This window comes from Mugil cephalus, chromosome 7 (assembly GCF_022458985.1).
Source record: "Mugil cephalus isolate CIBA_MC_2020 chromosome 7, CIBA_Mcephalus_1.1, whole genome shotgun sequence".
In the NCBI taxonomy this organism is placed as follows: Eukaryota; Metazoa; Chordata; class Actinopteri; order Mugiliformes; family Mugilidae; genus Mugil; species Mugil cephalus.
In genome coordinates, this window is record NC_061776.1 from 2,216,038 (window position 1) to 2,242,358 (window position 26,321).

The 26,321-nt window shown below is 44.4% G+C and overlaps 1 protein-coding gene across 1 annotated transcript in view; it reads left to right on the forward strand.

Annotated features, from left to right (window-relative positions):
• Positions 1–26,321, forward strand: part of myo10 (myosin X) — a 106,319-nt gene that overhangs the window by 16,239 nt on the left and 63,759 nt on the right. Inside the window, exons 2-3 of the mRNA XM_047589775.1 lie at positions 15,483–15,581; positions 25,957–26,115. Coding sequence (XP_047445731.1) covers positions 15,483–15,581; positions 25,957–26,115 — 258 coding nt within the window. The remainder of the gene's footprint in view (positions 1–15,482; positions 15,582–25,956; positions 26,116–26,321) is intronic.

Sequence of the window (26,321 nt, forward strand, 5' to 3'; positions counted from 1 at the left end):
TTCTCCAGCAGACTGATTCATAGAACTGCGTTTCTATGTTTAATATCAAATGCAACCAAAGTGACAGAAATCACCCCTGGGAGACGCAATGAAGGATCAGAAGAAACCAGATCAAACCTCCTCAGCTTCCTTCCTGTCATGGTGGAAGCACGAGGAGTCATGTCGCCTACGCAAACTCCAGCCAACACTTCACATGTTGTTTCTGTTTCTAGTTCATTAACCAAACAGGAAACTAAACTAACTGGATCCGAAGGCTGATTATTTCTGAAACACCCGTTTTTTTTCCCACTTTCCCACCGTCCAGGAGAATTGGAAGAGTCGCCTGTTAAAGGTGAAATAGATTGTGTTACCGTGTTTCCCTCACTTTGACAAAAACAAAAAAAAGTGTTGGCCCCACAGATGTGTCTCACAAACGATGGCGGACTAATCCCGCTGCCCTTTTTCTGTGGATGCTGCGAGTTTGACTCTGTGAGAAGAAAACAAGGAAGCTGCTCGGCAAGCATAACTGAGATTACAGCCAGGGCCTGTGGGATTCACAATCGCTTTGTTCTGCAAACAGAAAACAGCCTGAGAGCGCCCCCTCGTTCAAAGCACAGCCAAGAGAGGGGAGAATTTACTTTTGCTCTTAGTCATGAGAGGCTTTTTCCTTTCAGACTGCGTTCATGCTCTTTTCAGCTTCTGCTGCAACTGCTTCCCACCTGCAAGCCGACTGTTTTATTAACGTAGCTGAGGACAAAGTGGGATGGTTATCAGTCCTGTTCTATTATTAGATAACACATGGTGTAGGAAACACAACGACAACCTGATGGCCATCTCTACCTTTGAGTACATCTGTGCCCTGGGCCTGATCGTACCAAGCAAAATGTCTGCAGCCTGGATGGAAATGTTCCCACCGAGAGGCAGGAAGGTGCTCAACAAAGCCATGAGTCCAGGCAGGAAAAGCAAGTTAGAATTTCTGCACTTCAAAGCCGTCTGTTTTCAAAGGACTTCTCTAAATATCTTGCTTTTTCATGTCCACGTTCCATCTTTTCAAGCCTGCGCGGGATGAGTGTGTTTATGTTCTCGTTGGAGGGTTGAAAGTGTCTCAGAGCCAACGTCCTTTTTTTACGCCTTTGTTGTTTCATGTGGCCGCCTTGAAACAGGAAACCCCCAAAAATAAAGCATCTCCGCGGTCGTCTGTAGCCGGTCCAGCGACCAGGTGCTGCCAGCTCCAAGAAAACCAGGAGCTCTTCAGCTGAAATGTGCAAAAGGTCGGCGTGTGCAGGTGGCTGGACTCCCTGCGGCTTGGCTTTCTAATGTGCACAGTTTGGTGGACGCTGTCAGCAGAATGGACTTTTATCAGAGCGTTTCTCAGAGGGAGAAAGTTCAACCGTTAACCAGTGAAGAGGAGATGCAGATGCAGATGCAGTAACAGTGACTCAGGCCTTGTTGAATAGACTGGAAGAATTTTATTTGGGTAAAGTAAGGGTTAAAGAATATAATAAACTCATCTAATTTGCATCACTCTTGCCAATGGACTTATAAACCTATAAATAGTGCACTCTAGTGATTATTATCACTCTGTTATGACACAGATGCAGTAACCAACGCAACTCTTAAACTACACCAGTGCTAAGTTCCCTAAGGGACGGGGAGCTGACACAGCTCTGACTTTTATGCTTCTGCGTAGAATTTGATGGCGACGGTCCAGACCCTAACGCACCTTCCCGTACACCTCCTCCCCACAAAGTAACTGAGGCGATGCCACTTGGCAGTAGCGTGTTTTCGTTTTGGTATTTCTGTCAGCTTCTCAACGCCCCCAGTGTTCGAATTATTTGTTTTGGTTTGTTTTTGGATGAATAAAGATGGAGCAGTTTGTGCGAGTCGTCTTTGGTGAAAATTTTGCAATAGTTTTTATTGCCATTGCGAAGCAGGAAGTATAAAACAAAAATGAACCCGAATGGCAAAAAAAGACACAGCGCCGCCTAGTGTTTGGGTGCTGTTGTTTTAGAACGAGCCAGACTGATGAGGTACAAGTATGAACGACTCTCACTGGCGTAGCTACGTGACCACTTAACTTCTTTGAGTGAAAAGGCCCCAGATATATTGGTGGGGTTCGCTGGTTTCACTGGCATGCAGTGGACGACTGTGACTCCAAAATCCTGCAGAAGTGATGGAGCCTGAACGTGTTCACAGCTCGTATCGGTTCTTGAAATGTTCTTTTGTTTCAAGGCAGCTTTCAATGCAAAACACCTGTTTTCTGCATCGGCCTCAAAACCAAACTCAGAATATTCAGAATATTCAGAATATTTAGTGGGAGTCGTTGCATTCCAACATTTCCTCTTAAAACCTTAAAGACACATTTTTTTCTCTTTGTGAGATTCATGCAGAGCACATTGTTGGTTTAATTGTTTTCAGGCTGTAATTACATGTACAGAGCGGTCTGATCTCGTCTGGGCCGTAATTTTTGTTTTTATTTACTCACACGCTCTTTACTCCTGCTCTCAGAGCTGTTGGTGACTCTGCTGTGAGTTTACTGGGGTCAAAGTTCTCAATTATCCTGCAGTTTATTTAACACGGACGTCTTAACGCGCAGCTGAGTCACAAACATGTGCGTGGTGAATACTCAGTGTCACCTGTTCACGGCGTGAATCAGCAGCGAGCGAGTTACCAAAACAACATAATGAGGTGCTGAATAATTAACACGGTGACTCAGACGCTCAGAGACGGAGGACGTGCAGGAAATCAAACCCCCGCTGTCATCAGGGTTTCATCACAGGGAATAAATACCTCAAGGTTTGTTTGTGGGTGGATCAGTGGCGGGGGGAGGGCGACTCATCACAGTAGCTCTTAATGTGTCGGTTTGACTTTAAAAGACAGAATTCTGTTAATTAAAACAACAGAGTCTCTTGTTGAATTTAATTTTTATTATTATCTCGGGCACTGCCTTTAACTTAAACTGATTAAAAGATAGCAGTTGGAAAAACATTTAAAGCAGATTAAATGTCAAATACCAAAAGGAATGGATGTGACAAAGTCTTCAGTGATTCGTTTTATTTCCACACAATGAAAATAAGGAAATTTTATTAAACCTAGACACTGTTTTATTTGTTTAACATATTTCTGGTGACTCCTGAAAGTAGAAGTAGCAGTTAAATAAAAGTGGCTTCTATTTTCTATATAAATAGATTGTCAAGACATACACCGATCAGTCATAACATTATGACCACCTTCCTGATATTGTGTAGGTGACTCATCAGTGAATGGACATGGAGGGAATGTCCCTCTGTGGATCATCCCTCAGATACTTGATCAGTTTGGGATCTAGTGAATTTGGAGGCCACTCTGTCAGATCTGTGCAGCTTCACCCAAAACCAACGTGACTTTCAGTAGATCAGTCAGTTTCTCCTGGGAAGCTCCAGAACGTGCAGCTATGAAGTCGTGACCTGTCTCATGGGAACTCTGCCGCTCTCGGACTCTCTCCGTTGAATACTGAAGCATCACACACCCTGCTGAGTCAGCCGGGTTTCATCAACAAATCTCACCGATTCATCCAGAAAGACGCCATTCCAACATGTCCAGACACTAACGTGGCCATGGGCAAGTTTTTTACGGACGATTGAGCAACTAAAAGTGAAAAGATTTCAGAATTGTGAAAGGCCGTCTGGGTTCAGCCGGTGTGAAATTCCTCCATGCTTCCCTCACCGTGGCTTTTCTCAACATTTTAATGCAGCTAAATTAAAGCGTGGGAATAATAATAATAATAATGATAATAATAATAATTCAGGGGACGTCTCGCTTCCTAGTAACAACTGTAAAGAAACATGTAAACCCATTAGCGTCCCGTCCAGGAACGTTTGCTGACACAGCTCTTCAGTTCGAGGCTGTTTTCAACTCATGAAGCAGCCTGTTGTGTTTTCCCCTGGTGGTTTGATTGTCATCCAACCAAAAAAAAAAAAAAAAGCATTTCCAAGTCTGTCTCGAGTCAGCTGCAAACTCACATGGATCCGCCCTACAGCTGCTCTCCAGATCCACAGCGACATGCCTTTTAATTATCCACTGAGCAGCTGAGGACGATCCTCAGAGCCTCGTCTCCCACAACTTCATGCCTCCGAAGCTTTGAGAATGTAGCGTGGGAAGAGGTTGTGTTTGTTAAAAAACAATTGAACCGAGCTGTGTCTCTGCTTTCGTCGGTTCTCCTTCTCGTTTTTGTCCCCTTTGTGGAAACGTTGGGTGATAACCCGACGATGTGGCGATCAGCAGCTGCTTCCTGTGGAGCCTCCCGTCGACACCTCCGCTCACGCCCGCTGACACCGGAGGGCTCCTATGTGACGTGACCCCTGACCTCTCCCTGACGGTTGCTTTGTTAATAATTCAGGTCTACCAGGTGTTATGTGGAGGAGGCCTTGTTAATCATGTAGAGGAGACAATCGGCCTGGTGACACTTCTCTCTAGGGGCTCTAGTATCCTGATCGCTATCGTTTTGGTGCAGACTGAACCTCAGCGGCTCCAGAGAATGGAAAAAAAGGGAAGTTAATATTATTTATTTAAGAAGGACAGTGTGCCAGTGTTAGCCAGCTGGCTAATTTTCAACTGTAGTCCTTTTAGTGAGATGTTTTAAGAACAAAAAAATAAATAAAAATGTTAAAATTGCAAAGCTGAAAGAGTCATTCATCACTAAAAACCAGACATTAGCCACTAGGCTTAGGCTCAAATCTAAAACAAATACAACAACCAGGACAATGGATGAGAACAGAAAGAACGTGCAGCTGTAAGACAGACACAGCTAATATTTGGTTCTTCAGAAGCCAGTTCTTCAGGTGGAGACTAAATGTACTGGAAAAGGTGCAGTTTCTTATGTTAATAGGTGTTGTCTCACAGGAAAGTTGACGAAAGGCACAGATCTATGTTGGACCACACGGTCTCCTCTGAGGACTGACCTCGTTACTTTACCGCTGGAGTTGATGAAGCTCATTACAGACACATACAGTAGTTTATGTTCTGATAAAATATTAATGTTTGATGTTTGAGTTTTCCATTTAAATCCTGGATTATTTGAACATCATCGACACAAATTCAAAAACACAGCAGCCTGACAACTATTCTGTTACTGGCCATAAATCTGAAGTGGGCGTGGTTAATGAGGAGAGCTAGCAGAAAAGCTCCCACATGCTAATGTTGTCAGTGTGATCTCTCCTGGGTAGAGATCATCACACTGACATACATATGTCTGGCTGCAGGTGGTTGGTAGTTTTTGTTTTTACCGTGTTTCTTCCTCGATGTTATTTACTCCTCCTGACAGTGGTTTTAATGTTGTGGCTGACTGGTGTTGGCCAGGTTCGGCTGTTGCTCTGCAGCTGGTGGACAAGCAGCTGAGGAATGCGATAATGTCGAAGCCAAAACAAAACAGCTGCAGCTACTTTGACGAAGTTGACGGACGTTTGAAGCAAAAACACAGAAGCACATGGAGAGCTGGCTAGCTAGCCAAATCCAGTTAGCAGCTGTGTGCTAATCATTTTTAGTTTCATATTCTTGCCAACTATAACTGAACAGCTTTTGCTGTTAAGTGGACGGTGGAACAGCTCCTCAAAAGTGAAGCCAAAGTAAGTAGAGCTCCCCCTGGAGGCTGGAGGCTGCAGTATAGATAGGTGATAAGCTCCACCCTCTCCATGTTAGTGGGCGGGCCAAAGTAAAACACTAAAATAGATGTCATATGTTTTTTTTGGGTAGTTAATATGTTGTTGACACACGTTAAAGGGTCAGTTTGTATTCGTATGTTTGGATAAGTTTTGTTTTAGTTGTAGAAACAGTATGTGACATGTGAGTGGATGTGACAATGAAGTGTGGGGCTGTGAGAGTTGTAAAAAAAACATCTTCGGTCTTCCATAGATATATATACTAAAGCAATTATGCAAATTAGGCATAATGTCACGTGCCGTCATGACGTCATTTAGCGACTTCTAGTGGCTTTTAGGACAGCCAATAGAGACTTCCCTTCCTGAGGAGTTGGCAACGTTGCTTGGACTGATCAGACTCTGGTTGCAAAGTCGCAATATGGCGCCACTTGTATCCCGGGAAAATAGCGTCACTTTGGCCTAAGCAAAGAAGTGGGGCACGTTGTCCATATTTATATACAGTCTAAGAGGGAAATAGCCGGGGACGCGTAATTGATAATTTTGCTGCTCTGAAAGAAGGAATGCTGTTAGTGAGTAATGTCTTTTAAATAGGGAGTAATTCTATAACATTTCTTGTATGTTAAGAGGTAAATGTTTTGATTCGTTGCACATGAAATGGTTTGTGCAAATGTTAAAAATGCACCAGAAATAACCGCTCTGGCATGACAACAATGTGACCACCGAGAGATCGGCTTTGATTGCTGGAGGGAAACTCCAGAGTATCTTCAGCCGTCTGCTTTGTGTGCGACATGAACACTGGATACTGCCAGAGATGGTTCTATAAACACGTCATGAACACAGCTTCATGCAGAGACTCAGGGATGGAGTTTATTGTCGGATTACTGCGCTGAAAAACGAATCAACGAGTTTATTAATAAAGTCGGTTTAGTCGGCCTCTGATTGGCTGCTACCAGTCGGTGCGTTTTACGGCCGCCGCCGCGCTCTGCATGTTCATGTGAATTCAATTAGTCACAGATCATCCACAGTGGAGCATGTGTGTGCACAACCGCCGACTTCCTTTCTCCCAAAGTGCTCCGGGCAGCTCGCCTAATTATTTTATTATTTTACCAAGACGGAAGATTCTGCATCAGAAAACGATCCACGATAGGTCCCCACAGCATTTTTAATTAAGTGGGAATAAAAGCACCTTCCACTGGATTTTATATAAAGAAAAATATAAAAATAAATGCCTTGAACTCCTGCCACACACACACACATGGCTTCGTTTAGCCCTACAAGCTAACAGCCGTGTTTCACGGCTCCTTCAGGAAAGATGGAACTGGGCCTTTCTCACAAGCTGAGTGGGTGTGATCAGGCCGTGATTGGACCCGTGATTGTTATTCTGGAGCCTCTGGCTGCGTTCTCGTCAGGTTAACAAGCTGCATTCGTTTTGATGTCAGTTTCGTGGGGGACTCCCCTGTATTTAACAAACCGAGCAGAGTTTCTGCACAAGCATCACCCACCACCCACGGTTCATTTACGTAACAGTCTGAAAAGAAGCCCTCTGAAGAAATGACATGTCATGCATCATGGATCCCAGGTTTCAGCTGACACTCTTCCTCCCCGTGCAGGGTACAGTCATACGTGGCACCGCTCGCTAAGCTGGGTGGTTAAGTGGTATGTAACGTCTAATTAAGGTGCATTAAGGCCTGGAAATTCAATCAGGGGGGAACTGAAGTAAAGGCTGCAGTTATTATGACAGATGACGTGTGCGTTCTCCTTCCTTCAACTCCAGCAAAACCTTTTTTTTAGAAAAACAAACAAATGCATGTCCTGATTGAAACAAGTTTCCTGACTCAGCTCGAGGGTGCAGGCTTCATTCATAAGTGGACTGAAGAGGTTCCAGAACGGCCCTGAAAATTGTGTATTTGTTTGTTCAGAGCTGATATTTCATATTTGGAGTTGCAAAAGTAAGCGGACCTGTGTCTTATCCCGTCCTCTGTGAAACATGTGCATGTGTTTTCTGGAGTTGTGGTGCACCAGCCTACATAGACTGTATATAAACATGAACTTGCATTGGCCAAACTGAACTGATGCCCTTTTCCTGGGGATACATTTGGCGCCACCTTAAACTCACTTTGCTTATTTACTGCACTTATTTATTCAATTATTTTTCCAACTGTCACGGCCCTAATGGACTGTTGTCACGGCAACTCCATCCCGTTTCCGTAGGGTCAATAACTAGCTAAAACTTCTCAGAGAAATGGACTCATCAGCATTATATTAACTACCTAAAATAAGTGAAACCAACTACTGGAAATATATATATATTTGACATGTATTATAGTCTATTATACTGCAGCTGGTCACCAGGGGGAGCTCTACTTGCTGAACTTGCAGAACTTTCTTGTTCCATTGTCTATTTAACGAGTTCTGTGGAATCTGTAGAGCGCCGGGCATCACGTGAAATTTATTTGTTGTCGCTGCCGTATTGGTTTCAGGCCGACGGAGTTTACTGCACTTTAAACAGATACAAAATGACCAGACGAAAGCAAATCTCAACATATCACGGACCCTCATCATGTCCCAGGTGTGCTTTTTCTAAGCATTAAAACAGCCGGATACAACAGCCGGTATGTATCCGGATACATAGAATTATCTGATTAGCTTTGCGTCATGCTGGAGGGGTCCAAATGGATGATCTCAAGCTTCATGATGCGCATCCAGCTTTGGAGTTTGTCGGCTAAAAACAGCGTCTCTTTGTGCTAAATAGTCTCTGCTATATGCCACTTTTTTAGCATGTTGGACAATATGCTAAATAAACATTGGAAATTGGAAAATGCTGATATAAAGCTCCATTTTTTCCTTTTATTGCATTAATCCACATCTGCTGTATTGCGGGATCTTTGGGAATCCTATAAAACGATTTCCCCTTTACTTGTCCCCAACTGTTCTGGCATCCTGGGGCTGCTGTTGACCATTTTTTTAATATTCACACTGGTACAATGACAAGTCAGTTAGCAGCTTGTAGCTGTCAATCCAACAGTAATTGGAAAAGCTTTCCTGCCAACACGACGGCGTTGTGATTGTCGGTGCAACGTGACCGGAGCTCCACTGACTCATTTGTGGAGCCTCGAGTGGACGTTGGAGGAACTGCAGTCTTTGACACTACACGGTTTAACACTGTATGAGCGCTCGCCCTTGTGCTGTTTGCTTTGGCATTTGTGAGTGTGAGGTTTTCTCACACCTTAAAAAAAAAAAAAAGAAAGTAAACACAGCAAAGTAATCAGTTCCCACAATCCCCTGCTGTCACTCAAGTGCGTCCAGCATCTTTCAAAACTAAAGAACTGGACTGGTGCTGATTGGTTGCTCTCGAAGGCTTCACGAGGTGATTGGTTCTGTGCCACGTGCTGGCAAAGGTTCAAGGTTCAGTTTGCACTTGTGGACTTCCTCTTGGCTGCGTTTTCCAGACAGCAGTTTCCCACTAAACATATACTGTTGTTGCATTCTATTGTGTTGTCGCCGGCTGTCATCACAGAGGAGAGCATACAGATTTACTCCTTCTCCTGATTACACTGTCCAACTGTCATCAGTCGTGTCAGAGGAAAACTTTCAGACAAATGATGAGCCTGACATAACATCGCCCAAATTCAAAAATACACAATCATTTGAAATGGGATGGTTACTCACATAAAGCTCTCACTCCACAAGTTAATAATTAATCCCTCCTATCAGCCCGCAGCCACTTATCTCCCAAAGCCAACGCTTAGTAACGCAGGAAAACATCAGGACGGAGAATGTCCTGGACAAAGAGGACGCAATAAAAAAAATAAAAAAAACGTCTGTGTTTGTCTTTTACATCTGTCGTAAACCAGACTGAATGAGCAGATTTATTGTTGACATTTAGAATCAGTTAAATTTGAAATGCAAGCCTCAGATTTAGGTTTTCAACGGCAATGATGACATTTCTTTTTTTTATAGCACGCTTTTGAAAGCGGTGATGGGTCATGTAACAAAAAGAAGCTTGAAGCACACCTGCACTCAAAGCTTGGATGAAAAAAATGAAATAAATGGGAGCAGAAGCCTTTGAGGCGCTGGGTAAACCACGCGTGACGAGCTGCTTCTGATCTCACGTTCACCTTTGTTCCTCCTAATGCAGCACTTTCAAAACTTACCAGGGTCACTTTTTATTTTCGTTCAAACAGAACCGTCCCAGCCTGATGCTTGAAGGACATGCGTGATGAGCATGTAGGGCTTGTGCAAACAAGAACTGGATAATCTGTTCCACTCGGCTGATGAAGGGTGTGTGCAGGGGTGGAGTGGGTGGGGGGCATCTACTGATGCACGGCGACAGTTAAAGCTGGCCTCATTTGAAATGTTTTGATAGGAGTGTAACTTCCCCCAAATGTAACTAAGGGAACGCTACTATTAGCTGGTAGGCTAGGAGGCCAGAAACGGCTACTATTAGCTGGAGTGCAAGGAAGTGCTACTATTAACTGGGAGACCAGAAAGAGCTACTAATACCTAGCAGGCTAGGAGGCTAAAAAGAGCTACTACTATTAGCTGGGAGGCTAGGAAGAGCTGGAATTATCTGGGATGCTAGAAAGAACTAATAATAGCTGGGAGGCTAGGAGGCTAGAAAGTGCTACTATTAGCTGGAAGGCCAGGAAGCAAGGAATAGCTTCTATTAGCTGGAGTGCTTGGAAGTGCTGCTATTAACTGGGAGGCTATGAAGCTAGGTGAACAGGTTTACAAGGTTATGCCCCCAGATAAGGATTAGCTATTAGCTTCTCCATCGCCGCAGTTTTGGAATTGACTGTTTTGGATTAATAAAGATGGAACACATCAAGGGATGGTTAATCGAGGAGGTGTGACTGTACAAGCATTTGTACGACTCGTCTCTGGCCAAATTTGAGCAAAAGTTTCAGTCACTGTTGCTGTGAAAGGAAGTACAAACAAAAATTAACCCAACTGGCAAAGAAGACACAGCGGCAACTAGCGTTTGGGTGACTTGTTTACAGAGTGAGCCAGTGTAAAGGGCTCGGTTATGGCTCTAGATCCTGCAGTTCTCTAAATGAGCCTTAACTCTAATCTCTTTAAACGGCAGCACCGTGGCTTGACAGATTCAGTGCAAACACTGATGTTGGACTGCAGCTGTTGGTGATGTTTCTGTTTTGAAGCACAACGAGGTTAAAGTTCAACACCGACGGCACAGTTCTCAGATTCACCTCATTTGTTTCATTCCCTGGAGACGACTTGTCTTCATGTGCAGGTTCTACTTAACCTAGATATTCAAGAAGGTTTCTCGCTGAACGCCAGAGTGGTCTCCTCACAGAGGAGGTCAGAGGAATAAATGCAGACTGATTCATACGGGGCCAGTCGTTTGTAAGAGCAGCAGTGTCATCTTTCAGAAAACATGTCAGCAGTTGTGCCGAGTCACAGTTTTACTGCGCACACAAGAAAGAAAGAGTTCACAGGCTGTCTTGTCGGAGGCCCCAATAGAGAGCATGGATTGGTTGTGAGCGAGCACAAGACTCAGTTTGTTACGAGAGAGGAAGTGGAATCTCTCAAACAAGACAGCTGCTCATTCCCGACCCCGATGGCGTACGAACGCTCCCAGAGCACACAGCACCCTGCTGAGAGAGCATTAGCCACACATGTCAGGGTTAGGCAGGGAAAAATACATGCAGGACACGGGTCACCGCTTCGCTGTTATTCCCAGAGCTTTCGGGGTGGGAAGTATGTGTTGGTGTTTCGGTCGTGGCCTGGAAGAGGTGTCAGGATGGAGAGAAAGGCCAGAGAGGAGCTTCTCTCTCTGGAACTTTAACAGACGCAAATGACTAACCACAAATTCTAGCACCACAAACATCATTTTCATACAGTTTTAGATGAAAGTGTCTCGTCACTGAACCTTTGTGTCATTTAAACAGTTGAGTCAATTGAGAACAGTACAGAGAGAACTTGAAGTCGACCCTCAGAGAAGGATAAATGTCACAACAAAAAAAACTAAAGTTGTTGCGAAGCCTTTTGTTCTCCACATCCAAACATTTCTCACAATCTAGTCCACTATTAGCTGGGAGGCTAGGAGGCTAGTTGGAGTTACTATTAGCTGGAAGGCTAGGAGGCTAGGAGGAGTTACTATTAGCTGGAAGGCTAGGAGGCTAGTTGGAATTACTATTAGCTGGAAGGCTAGGGAGCGCTGCTATAAGCTGGGATGCTAGGAGGCTAGGAAGAGTTACTATTAGCTGGAAGGCTAGGAGGCTAGGAAGAGTTACTATTAGCTGGAAGGCTAGGGAGCGCTGCTATTAGGCTAGACAGAGCTACTATTATTCTCTGAAGCTAGTCAAACAGGTTTACAAAGTTCTGCCCTCAGATAAGGATTAATAACACAACAACAAAACCAAAACTTCAGGTTATTGTGAAGCCTTTTGTTCCCAACCAAATGTTTTCTTACAGTCTCGTATCTCCAGTCTGTCGTACCCGGACACCTCTGGCTCGGCTGCGTGAGAGAGTTTACTCAGGTTTAACTGGAACCTAGGGCTCCGAGGTCTTTCTGGTGCAACAGCTGGACCTTGATCCACAGCTCCCAGTCGAGACTCTTAAGTGTCTCCCTGCTCGAGTGTTGACATGAGCTCAGCTCCTCTCGCTCCCTCCCGCCTGCTTCCTTTTATGTTCGGTGTGATTGGAGAAAACCGCTGTAACTACACATGTGGAATTTATCTGAAAACCAAATATTGGTCATTTAAATACTGGATCTATCTCCAGTATCCGCATGTGAGGGCATTTAAGTATCCAGACAACAGCCAGGTGTTAATTTGTACATTTTACTTTCATACAAAGAGCTAATGTTCTCATGACCACTGGCTAAACCGCGTTGTGTAAATACATTTGTGCATTTCTTTGAGTTTTGTGCAGAGATATGTGGAGATGTTCATCCTTGTCTGGCGTATATCTACCAGGCCAATCAAATCGTCACATTACTGTGATAAAAACATAAGTGTGTCTACCCCAGGTCAGAGCGTACCGTCTCCCTGAGTTTTTTTTTCTCTTTTATGAACTGAAGTGTGGTTTTCATCCATTAACAAAGACATGGAGCCCGGTTCTTCATTTTCTTCAGCCCGTCACAAAGTACAAACAAGAGCTTTGATGCTCAGAGCTGAGGCAATCACCGGTGATGAATGAGGGAGAGGGGGTGAAGCAGAGGCTTCTGGCACCGAGCCCCATTTCAGAAATAGGCCAGTAGCTCTGTGGGTCAGTGTGTTTGGAGGAGGAGGGGGGAGATGGAGGGGAGGCGGGACGGAGTAGATTAAGAGAAGAGGGGAGAGAAAACACAATAAGACAGTGTCCCACTGTGGGACGCCTCTTTCTTTCAGGAGAGAGGGTGGACGGCACACGCTGCCCGCAAACTACACGCATGAGTGTCTGTGTGTTTGTGTGTTGGGGTTCTTCGGGCCTTTAAAGAGTCTTGTAAAGTGTGCCGGTGGGAGGAGGCAGGACTCACTCTCATTCTCCACCCAAACCCTGACGCGAGCATCGGATTCCTCCGGTGCTGCACGTCAGGAATGTCCATACGTTTGGCTGCTGGTGCTGCAGCACACGCCTTCCCTTTGTGCACGTTACAATGGAACATCTTCTTTTGTTTGGAGCATCAAAGAGCCAGACATCAGCCTCTGTTAACATCAGACAGGGTTTTCTGTTGCATGTCAAACCTTTTATTTAAGGGTTAGGCTTTGTGTTGCGCTATATTTGCGTGGCGGTCAACAAATCCTATTAAAAGACCAAAACCAAAAGTGTGCTGCCCCATCTCATCTCTCAGCCCCAAGGCTGTGGGTTACTCCTCTTTCTCATCTTCTGGACAAACATTTAGTTTTAAGGCAAATAATCAGAACCTCAGATCACTCTAGGACATCCTGAGCCTCACGCACCAACTAATCTCAGTAACTCTGACTTCAGGCGTATCGCAGATCAGTCAGAAGATGAACATTTTCTCTCTCTGACCTTGAAGCTCCGAGCTCCTTTATGAGTTTCCTGAAGGTGTCACATCAGTGTCTGTGAACTGAGTCGCTTCCCTCTGCAGAGAGGACGGCCGAGGGTTTGAGACTACACACAGCTTCCCTCTGATCCTCTGCTGACGCTGCAAACCTGAGCTTTTGTCCGTGGCTGAGTTTTATTCATCTGCTAACCTGTTTTTTTTTTTTTGTTGTTGGTTTTTTTTTGGTGTTGGGTGCCCCCACTCTGTGTGAGCGAGGGCTCGTGGGTCGAAGGTCGTTCATACGCCCGGCTCAGAAGGGGGAGGGGTATCACACGAAAGCGCAGCGCTTGTTTTTACCATTAGCATTAGCTTGTCACGCTAATGAACTGTGGCACATGTGGCTATGCGATTAAGAGGGAATCCACTTGAAGGGCCCCTCTGTTCTTTAAGTCAGCCTTTTTTCAACAAGATCCCCTCAGAGCTACTGGTCTGAACCCTCCTCGTAACGTCTGCTTCCACTGAATCCCATCAAACAAACCCACCCATCAGTAATTTGCAGAATTTACCAGAACATGTACTTTTGTTTCCAAGTGTGTACCATAATTTTGATTTATCCAGAACCAATATGAAATACTCCAGACGCAACATAAAAACTCCTCAAATTAGCTGCTGATGGAGAAGTTCTGGTGATGATCTCTCCAGCTGCTCGTGTGGGAGAGATGCTGTGACGTCCAGGAGCAGTGAGGTCAGCAGGTATACAAGTGTTTTCAGGCTCAGTTCTGTGGTCGGTCACTAAAAAGCACCAATAAACATGCTGGTTTACTGGTTTACTGGCCTCCTGGGCGACGGCAGCCTGCCTTCCTGCAGGAACAGACCTCTGAAACTCTACACTGCAGGGATTTCATGAGACGGCCTACCACAGAAAGGTCAACGTCTCTGCATTCCCATGGCAACATCCAAATGTGTGTTATGAGCAAAGAAGAAGAAAATCTAACATTATGACCACCTTCCTAATACTCTGTAGGTCTCCCCTTTAGTGACTCATCAGGGAATGGACATGGGCCTTCTGAGGGTGTTGAATGTTGTTAGTGGAGGGGGTCTTTGAGGGGAGGGGCCTCTGTGGATCATCCCACAGATACTTGATCAGTTTTGGATCTAGTGCATTTGGAGGCCAGGTCAACACCTTGTGATGTTCTTCATGTTTTTTTTTTTAGTTGTTCCTTTAGTTGTTTTTGTGTGTGCTGTGTCATTGCTTTGGGGTGGGGGTTTCTGGTCTGGTCTAGGTGGGGGCCACATGTCTAAGTAATGTTCTTCTCCTCTCCTGTCAGTGGTCATAATGTTGTGGCTGATTTGTGTAGTTACTTAAATTCATTTTTCTGAGAAAGCCAAATCAAACATGTCAGGTTAGGGAAACCTAGTGATTTATGAACGTGGATATCAATCATGGTTTAGCTCATGTTGTTGTTGGTCTGGTTCTGCGTGACTTTGCTATTGTAATATGTTAATTCCCATCCAAAATGTCAACACACTAAGATGACCCAATTACACAACAAATAAAATAAAAAAACTGCACCCAATAAAAACAAATTCAGCTCCACCTCAGCTCCTCTCAGATGACGTGTTTTCGACTGTTGTTGCTCTTCTGTCCATGGCTACATTAAGCCCCGCCCCCAGACGATCTGATTGGCCCAGCAGATCTTTTCAGGGACAGAATCAGTTCCCAATGGAGAGACTCCAGAATAACTTTCCATCATAAAACTTTTGTGGGTGGTAAAATGTGGGGACCTCTTCCGGGACGTGGTGGACCAGCACTTCCTGTTTAATGTCAACTGGGTCTGAAAATAGTAATGTTTGAAAAGGTGGAATAATCCTTGACAATGTTTCACTAACGAGTGTTTCTCCTTGTTTCCCTGCAGGGTGACCGGGTGTGGCTACGGGAGGATGACCAGTACCTTCCCAGCACTGTGTCCTCGTGCTCCGGAGGCGTCGTTGTGTTTGCCACAGATTACGGACAGGTAAGAACCCCTGAACAAATCTGACGATGTACAACGACGTACAAGCAGGATTTTAGCTCCCATTAGAACCTCTCCTCCCATTTCAACTCTTCTTTAATTAAAACCAACGATCACCGAGCAAACACCTCCACCTGTCGACAGTAGGTCAGGAATACATTCCCTTGCTCCCGATGTCTAAGCTCCGATTAGTTGACCTCATTACCTCGTTATTCATTTGCTAATAATAACTCAAGAAAGCAGAAAAACAACCTGTCACAAGACGAAGAAGAACAACAAGTCCGTTGTGCCAGATTCCTCCAAAACATGTGATGGCTTTTCTTTTTCATCGTTTGCTGGTAATTCACGGTGCATTGGATGTGGTGAGGTCAGATGAGTGAAGCAGCCTAAAGGTTGAATGCTCTGCCCCCATCGTTCCCACACCTATTCTGACAGGAGAGCCGATGTTTAAAGAGATCTACTCATAATTTAGGATAAGCCTCAAGAAAGCGGCAAATCCCCTTAAAGCCCATATGGTTCTGCTTTACGTCTTTGATCCGTTTGTTGTCAAAACAGCTGACAGCGAGGGGGCAGGAGGACATGTGGAACCAGTTGTCGCCGGGTTTTATGCTCCTATTTGGGTCGATTACTAACAAGTAACGCGAATGAATCCGTCTCTGTGAGGTGTTACATTCCACAGGTTTTATTTTGAGCTCTCTTGAGGAGGAGTGTCGTTAAGCAGTGAAAATCTTTTGATGATTTTACCGTGAGTCCAAACATGAAGCGTTCACCTGGAAGACAAAGCTACCAGCAGACACTTATATAAGGACTGTTTGTACAACGCTGCTCTGTTCTCAGCTGGTTTACAAGAGATCTGACCCCGAGATACTGACATGAAGGAGCAGTGAGCATCACGTATATGAAGCTGCTTTTCTCTGATTACCGAACATGAGACGGACAGAATAACGTGAAAGAAATATTTCACTGTATTTTAGCGTCTGTGGCAGATTTGACTTTGGTTTTAGGGACATGGCTTGATTTGAGCAGGATCTGCTTAGTTTGAGTTTCTTACTCCTGAGGATTCTTGTGCCACCAATCAGCACCAATCAGCCACAACATTATGACCACCGACAGGAGAAGTAAAGAAATTGACCATGTTTTGACGATTCAGCCCAACATTTGGGCCTGGTATTCATTCATGTGGCTGTTACTTAGACACGTAGCACCAACATAGACCAGACCAGGCACCCCCACCCCACAGCAATGACACTCCTTGGTGGCAGCAGCAGCCACCCCCAGCAGGATGCAGCCTGACACACACACAAAAACGCTTTAGGAACAAGTCAAAAAACCATGAAGAACATCACAAGGCGTTGACCAGGCCTCCATATTCATCATATCCCAAACTGATCAAGTATCTGTGGGATGATCCACAGAGCCAGCGACCCCCCACCCCCTCCCACCCCCCAAAGACCCCCCCTCCAACAACTTTCATCACCAATACCACACCATATTTCAAAACATTAAAAACGGTTTTGCGTGACTGAAACCAAAGGTTTGAATAATCTCTGCAAATATTAGTTTATTCCAAGGACTTTTTTCAGTGTTTCCCCAAAACAATTTCCGAGCTTCAGAGCTTTACATTGGCTGCTCTTCGTCCGGAACATACGTTGGTGTTCCGCTTCTTAAACCTTGTAAATATTGATTGGTAAACTTCTGCACGGAAGTTCTGAAACCTTCAAATTTGCATTTCAAAAGGGCAAATATTTAAAAACGTTGGTTGTATAGTACGTTTGCACTGTTCCTTCAACAGTCATTTGTTTTATTTTAAGCCTTCTCTGGCAGCTCTGGTGTGAAGCTCTAAAACTCATATTAATCCCATATCCTGCTGACCCAACTGTGCCAGATGCCCATATCTTGCATCACTCACAGTGATAACTGCTAACCAGTGACGCATATATTGCTGCTTCCCAGCGAAAGTTTCCTCTGGTTTGCTCAGGGAAAGTTTTTGCATTCGAGCGAAACTAAGCTCAAAGCCAGACGAGTCCAGTAAAAGCTTCAAAAGCAGCAAAAGTATTTAGAGCAGGTGCCTTGTTTATGGTGACAGGTAATCAGTTCCTTTTACAGGATTCATAACTTCCAGGAGTTTAACCGCCACCTATTCTCCCGTTTAACCAAAGCCTTTGAAAATCAAGGCCAACCAACAATAAGTGTGAGCCTGTTTGGGCGGATTTACTCTCGCCGTCCTCCTGCGCCGACAGCTCCAACAAAGGCTCCCTGTGTCGGCGGCGAGTAGCGGAGGGTCACCGGTGGAGGACGGCCTGTAAATGTGAGCGCTGAGGGATTTAGGGTCATGTTGAGCAGGCGTATTGTCCTGGAGATTTACTGGCAGATTAAGACATTCTTATCTCCTGGCTCCTGCTCGCTCAGAGACTCTGTGAGATCCGCCAAGCCACTGAAGCTAATCACCCTCCAGCAGCACAGTTTACAGTCTGGAGCCTCGGCCACAGGATGGTTGGTGAACTGTAAACAGAGCGTGGGTTTTATGACCGAAGGCCTAACGACTCACTAATAGCGTAATCATCAGCCTTGGCTATACTTTGATTTGGAAGCTAATTAACAAATGTTCCCATCCTGGTAAACAGGACTTTGTTGCGTTGGCTGTAGGATCATGATTGGTTCAATCAAACTAAACCAGAAGCAAAGTTAAGTTTGAATGATTTAGGACCTGGGATTCATTGGCGCCATGTCTTACTTACTACACATGTGCCACCCACCGAGACCAGACCATCCCTTCTCTTTTTTTATTTCTCATATTTGAGTCTTCCAGCCCAATCTTCTTTTTTATTCTTCTTCTTCTGTGGTTTTTCCTTCCTTCCATCTTCAGTGCTTCCGGACACTCATCACTATTTTGTCTCCTTTTCTTTAGGCTTATTTTTTCCTCCCACCCTCAGTCCAAGACCTTTAACGTTATTTATTTAACAGTCGTCACTTAAAGTAAATGTAGTGTTGTGTGTCAGATGGAGATCCGTTGCCTCCTCCTGTAGACGTAACAAGTCTCAGGTCCAATTCTCGAGGCGCTCGCCAGGTGTGTGTTTGTGGTCACTTGTCACATTGTGGTCTTTGTTCGTGTGGATATGCATAGGTGTGCTTTGTGCGCGTGCTTCCGCCTGCCGTCTGCTGGGTGTAACTGGAGAATCTTGTCACCTGTTCAACCTCGGAGCAGATGTGTGCGGACGGCCGGTAGCGAGCTAGGGACCCGTCGGCCGTGTTTTCAGGGTTTCCGGTGGAACTAGAAAATATCTGGACAACGGCTAACAGAGGTCCAAGTCATGACTCCCGGTCACGCAACTTGAGACGACTGTTTGCAGTCAAACACGATACCCTTCCCAGTCCCTCGCCTACAGACTCTGTTTAGATGTTTTCCATGTTGGATTAGCAGCCAGGTCGTGTCCAGATCATAGCTTTGGATTTCATGACATCCAAACAACCGGATTCATACGTGAGAATCAAATTACTAGAGTCAAAAAGGTATTACTGTTACTTATCTTGGATAAAAGACACATTTAGTTATCCCTGATTATTCATGCTGTTTTTAAATTGTGTTCAGGTTTTTGATAGAATTGGACATATTTACCCAAAGACCTTTTGATTTTAAAATCTTTTCTCGGTCTTATTGTAAAACATGAACACAAAAGAAAGACTGTACATGAGTCTGGTACCATCACCATCACCTTTCTCCTCTTCCTTTAGATTTTTATGTAAAAGACTGATATGTGTCACTAACAGAATGAAAAACCAACCTTGTTGCTAACTGAATTCTTCGCAGCACATACACCACCTGTCAAAAGTTTTAAAGTTTGAAACACTCCAATATTTCTGTTTTTTTTTTTTATCATTGAAATGTATCAGTTTAATGTCTCATCTCTCTCTGAAATTGAAGCATAGACCAAATAAACAACTGAAGTAATATAATATCTTCCCAGAAATGTGTGTCATATGTTTCTTTCACTCTTCTGTCCATTTCATCACAAACCAGCTCCGTGGGGTTAAAGTCTAGAGACTGGGCCACGGTCCACTCCATGTTTTCAAGCTTCCCATCTAGTTTTTATCCAGAGGTAGTTCTAGTTTAGCCTGGTCTACAGTTTTGTGTCTTGCTGTAGGATGAAGCCCTGTAGGATACTGGTGCTGGTCTAAAACATGTGACCAGTTGGTAAAGACCCATTGAGTCGTTGATCGTTGTGAACACATGAATGCAGAGGTTTGCTTCGTAGGTCTCAGTGGTCCTCCGTGGTCTGATGGTGCCGTGAGTCCGTCGGCTGGCGAGGGTCGCAGGGTTTTTCTCTCGTCTTGCTCGGGTTTCAGTGTTTCTGATGGTGCAGACAGTCTCCTCCTCCTTCGTTGACTGAAGGACAATGCAGCGGGAGATGAATGGTGATTCAAAGAGCAGCTGCTGCTTTTGAGGATGATGATGATGGAAGGGTGAAAGGGGGGGAGCTGGAGGCGAAAGGAAAGCTACCTGTCCAACTGTTTGACCAAGAGAGCTCTCAGCTTTCCATCTCAACGAGTTTCATTCCTCTGACACAACCTGAGCCCTAATTATTAAATGTTACAGAAGCACTTAGAGGTGTTCGCCTTTCTGCTCCCACACCTGAAGGAATTTCCTTCTCGGACTATGTTTTTTAAGACCACAAGGGTACGATGAACCCAACAAAAGCACCAATAGTTGGAGGTTGATAGATTTATTTACGACTGCAGTAACTCTCCAAACCTCTGGAGCTAAAAAATATATTAATAACTGGAGCTGAAGAATTTTCTAATTTCTACTCACTCAATTGCACGTAAAAAATAAATAAATAAAAAGGTAAAAATATATATATTTGTAAAAATACAATTAAGTAAATTAAATTAAAAATAAAAAGATAATTTAAATTCAGAAATTAAGAAAGTTAAATAAAAAATTATAGATAAATAAATAAATAAACCAAGTCCTTTAACCCTAGGACAACCCCAGGAATAAATAATAATAAAATAACAAAAGCACTCAAAGCACCCACAGACCCTGGATTTGGACAACAAAGAATAGTGGGAGAAATCCGTCCACTTCAACAAACAGAAAGTATTTACTTAACAAGGCTCCGCCTGATTATCTGAACGTAAATGTGAATTCACTTTCCTGATCCATATAAGTAAGAACAACAGAGTTTATCCCAACTGATCCAGGAACAGAGCCGGTGGTCCCCCCCCAGAACAACCCCCCCCCCCACCCTGTCTGCAGTGATGCTGTCTAATGGCTTTGTTTCACAGAGATTTACTCCTGTTAGCATCTGTCGCTATAGGCTTAGCGCCCGTGGCCCCACAGCTTTGTTTTCCATGCGTGGACCCTCTTCGTCTGTGCAAAGACAACTGGACCCATTAGTTACCTAATTAGGTCAAAGTCTGAGGACAACCTGTGTCCTGCTGAAGACCAGCTGGGACAGAGCTGACGAATAACCCACATAAAGCTGTTTCAACGGGTTTGATTCTCTTAAATCCAATAAAAACTAATCATCATATAATCACATAATTTTATTTTATAAAATCTTTCAGTTGTTTGGGTTCCACGTAGTCTTCTTCCACCATTTTACCTTGAAGGAACTTGACTGGCTGCATACAGACGACTTGTTGTCAGGCTGATATTACCGTGTGTGAAACATTGTGGTTGCAACACAACTATGAAAAACAAAAGAAAGAAAAGTGTTGTTGCATCAGATTGCACAGATCTGAGACACAAAATATTCTGTGGTCGAAACTTGGTCTGGGAGTCTCTCCGTTTGGAACCGATTATGTTCAGGCAAAGATCTCTCTGGCCAATCAGATGATGCTGGCTGCTTGACTCACCATAACAGGTTGAATACATTTGCAGCTCAATGGCTCTGATTGATTGGAGGACTATCCAATCGCCTGCAGAAGGGTTCATTTTATTGTATCGGTTGAAACACGTAATTAGATCCACTGCACCGGACTAAGCAGGTCCACAAATCAACAGCAGACTTTGGCAGACGTAATACTCCGCATGTCCTCAGAGATATCAAATGCATGTAGGCGTTGGAGTGTTTTAAAAATGTCAGACCTTCAACCTTCTCCCTTCTGCAGGCATTAATGCTGATGACTTGAGGGGATACTGTAGGGAGGGACATAAAAGACAAATAGAGAGATGTGCTAAACACTTTAAAAGAGTGATGTCAAAATATTCCAGAGACTATTGAGGACTGTCTTTTTATGATAGCCAGGGAGACGTGACCCTTCAGGCATCAAAACGAAGCTGCAGCAGTAATAACTCCATCAGAATTAGAAAAGAGATCTTATAAAAAGCATTTGGGTTTCCTCTGAAGTGTCACTGAAGAAGGAACGTGACAGATGAAGCCTGACGGGATGCTGGGGGCGGTTTTGGGTGTTAATATGTGTGCGTGGTTGGGGGTCAGATGTGATTGACTCCTCAGACAGAGGCCGCCTTTCTTTGGAAAAAGTCGCCCTGAAGCCTTTTGGCTTGAACCAGTGGCTGAAGGCCTGTCGTTGCTTAGCCCTCCTGAGCTTTTTCACCCTCTGTTTCTTTGTTTTTTGGGAAATAAGCCTCTAAATGTTCCTCCGTGCTCATCAGCTTGTCTCTGACTGCCGCTGTTGGCAGGTTTTTTACAGCTTCTTCTCTAAAAGAATGACTCTCTGAGCCAGACATCCACACAATCAAACAAAAAGCACCATATTGGGAACCTACTACAGTAACTGAGCTCATGCAAGAGGTGCAAGAGGTCACGGACAGAGATTAGAATCGACTGAAATATCTGGGAAATGCCCGTGCTGGATATTCTTTGTGGTGGTGTTGTTTGTGGAAAAGGCTGAGACAGCACTCCTTTTGGCTGCTCCCGTTCAGTTTTTTTTTTTTCCACCCAGAAGCCAACTTGGTTAAAGTCTGATGGAGCAATACCTCACTGGGACAAGACAGTAGTTGTAAAACCAGCAGTCAGACGAGGACGAGGAGGACGGAGCTCACGTCCTTCTAAACGGTGGTGAAGCCTGGTGAAGCTGTGTGATCCTGCGGTGATGGATCACTGTTTCCAGCAGATCGCCCTCAGCCGCCCTGCAGGCTGCAGACCTCCTGCCGAGCAATGATAATTAGAGGTCTGCTCTAAATTAACCTCGCTGGCTCTTCCTCGTCGGAGCTGGACCGTCCTGTGGTCGGTGGAGCAGATGTTTGGAGAATCGTCTCTTTGTCTGAAGATATTCTGGTCGATGTTGCTCTGCTGTTCCTTAACTGGACTTGGAGAGTTTTTTGAAGACGTTTCATCCAAGTCTTCGGTTTTAACCCTAGAATCATCAGTAACGCCGTCACTAAGTTCTTTCTGTTTATTTTCAACTATAAAACATCTCATAAAACAATTCACGAGAAATTAGGGAATCGTTAACGAATAGCTCCAACATAAATGAATAAGTAATTGAGCTAGGAACTTGGAATCGAGTCCACCTGTTCCTGGGACATGTGGGACTCGTCCAGTGAAGACACATTCTTCATGCATCGCCGACAACCGTGGGAGAGATGGCAAAAAAATGGCACTTTTGTAAACGTTTCTCTCCAAATTCATTGGGAATTACCACTAAATGATGTTTATTCATAGACGTTACACTGACTAAGAATTACACGGATGTTTCAGGAGCAGAACTGAACAGAACAAAACTGAAGACTGAAATGTCTTCAAGGAACTTTACAAGCTCAGTTGCAGCCTCTCCCGGCTCATCGAGTTCACTGCAGGATAAACTGAACAGAGAAGAGAAGAATCATTCGAATTATTTCATATAGAAAAAGTCAAAAACATTTAATAGAAGGACGACTGTCTTTTCTTAACGTCCTCAGCCTTGTTCATGTCTCAGGAGGTTTGCATATCACCCCGGTAACCTTTAAACACATTTCCAAGACAAAATATCCTCCACATAGATGCATCAGTTCAAGTTGTGACTTCTTTCAAATGTTTTCACTTACTCCTTGTTGCAGAATTTAGTCTTTCAGAGGCTCGAAGGCCAAATATTCCAAAAGTCTTTAACCAAGAAAAAGTTTCACACACAAAACGTCCTCCTCATTCTTTAGATGTTTACGTGCAACAAATACAGTGAGAAGTGTGGTGGGAAAGGCTCGATGTGACGCCCCTTAATGACATGTGGGTGCTCAAATTATGAATGAATTATTAAAGTATCAGCTGCTAGAGTGTTGAATTCGCTCCAGAATTCTGCACCAGCTGAAATAAATCATCTCCTGACTAACTCTAACACTAACCCTAACCCTAACCCAAACCCTGAGATACTGGAACTCCTCCTCTCTGGGCAACAACTCACCCCAAACTTTAGAGGAGAATTAAAATGCTTCATGAAGCGGGTTAACGTCAGTGTAGTAAAAAGTGAAATGACAGCCGCTCTTTGTTACGGTCGTTCGGCCTCATCCACGGGCGATAAGCAGCAGCATATTCTCTATCAGCTCAGAGATTCAAATTCAGCCTCTCCCTGACGTCACCCAGCAGCTAAGAGGAAGTGTCGTGAAATCTCATCGTCACTTTCCACCTGTGTGTGTGTGTGTGCGTGTGTGCGTGTGTGTGTGTGTGTGTGTGTGTGTGTGTGTGTGTGTGTGTGTGTGTGTGTAGTGAAATCATCTGATTTACATGAAGGAACATTTGAATGTGGCTTTTCAGTCTCGTCTGCCTCTTTGTTTCTTTGTGCGGTAATTGTTCATCCCAGTAGGAATTGTGACCCTTTCACCTGCAGCTTTTCCTTTCACTCTTCACCGTCTCTTCTGGTAACACGAGATAAAAACCCGTCAGTCATAATGATACTTGTTGAAAACCGGAGTTGTTTCTGTTTAGACTGGAAGTTTCGCCCCCTGACGGTAAATCCCTCGTCTGGTTTAGTCAGCCTCAAAAGTGAAAGAATCTGAATCTGATAACAGTCAACGTTAATCAGCCACAACATTATGCCCACTGACAGGAGGAGTTAATAACATTAAAACCATCCTGTGACGATTCAGTGTTCTGCTTCACAGTGTTAGACAGGTGGTCATAATGTTCAGGTCCAGTCTGTTCAGTGCGATGAATCTGCAAAGTGGGCAAAGAACATTTAAGGACAGTTGTTCAGTAAAAGTGCCTGCTATTCCTAAGCTGTCCACTAGGGGCTGAGTGTTTTAGTAAGAGTCGCACTGAGGGGCGCAGTAGGTAGCAGATCTGCTCGGGGAGAATCTGGCGCTTCCAGATGACGTCACATTTTATAATTGGTTGGAAAACAGGAAGGAGGTTAGCAGTTTTAGCGGAAAATTTAAAATTACGAATAAAAAACTTTATCGAGCTATGACTTCCACAGATAATTAAATAAATAATAATAAATTAAACTCATGTCCTTTCCGATGGAGCGAACATATAATTGACCTCATCCAGAAGAATTTCTTGTCAGTACCTTTTACAACGGATCCTATCTTTTTCTAGCGGACTCCAAACAGCTCATCCATTTAGTTGGCGCTCACATCGTGTGGATGAGCACGTCTCTGTTTACTCTTCCGTCCGTCACCGCGTGAAGCTCGTCCCGCTGATCTGTTTTTTGCCCTGCAAGTCTTTTCCAGAGGATAATCAGTTCCCAGCGGAGAGTCTCCAGACCAACTTTCCGGCTCAGGAGCATTTGTAGCCGGGGAGGTTGGTCCGGTCTTCCAGGCTCGTAAATCACAACAGAGCAACACCTGGACTTCTACTCTAGTCTGGATCTGTCTATCTATGTAGGTCATGTTAATGTGAATTTGTGAATGTCTGGCAGCTTCTGCAAGAGACACCCAGCTGTTGATGAACATTTCCTGTCACGGTTCCGCATCGTCTCCCAGCTCTTTTCTGTCAGGCATCGTTATCATTATGTGACATTTAAATATGTGCTAAATGGGTTTGACGTCATCTGTTTGTCCTTGGAATATTAAGACATTTGCTTTGTTGCCGTTTGTTCCTGATCAGAAGAAGGAACTGAAGCCAGTCATTTCTTAATTTCACTGCCGTCGCGGTCACATGATCTCCGTTTCATTCGTCCTGGAGCAGCAGAGTCGGTCGTAAACGAGCTCAACAGAGAGAAGGCTGCGTCTCAGAATAAACCCGGCTTCATGTCTGGCCTCCAACTAGAGAATAAATGAGCCAGGACTTTAAGAGGAAGTTGACACGGACCAACTCCACCATAAACATTCCCTCAGGAAGCTGCTCTGGTGTCATGATGAATGTTTTCCTGTCATGTTTACGCTGTATATCACACATATACTCATTTTTTCTACTTATAAGGCCCGTACATGCATATATACCTTTTTTTTTTGTTTGTTTTTAACGCGACTAACACCTATTTCCATCTTCCGGTCCAGGTCTACACCTACAAGCAGAATGCGCTCACCAGGCAGAAGGTGCAGCCCATGCACCCCAGCAGCATCAGAGGGGTGGAGGACATGGCGACGCTGGAGGACCTCCACGACGGCGCCATCATGCACAACCTCTCCTTGCGTTACCGGCAGAGACACATCTATGTGAGTCCTCCACAGGCTTTACATCCGCACCGACCCGCCACAACATTACGACCACCAACAGGAGAAGTGAAGAACATTTAAAACATGTTGTGACAATTCAGTGTTGTGCTGGGAAACTTTGGGACATTTAAACATCCATGTGTTACTTAGACATGCAGCACCCACCTAGACCAGACCAGACACCCCCATGTCCATTCACTGATGAG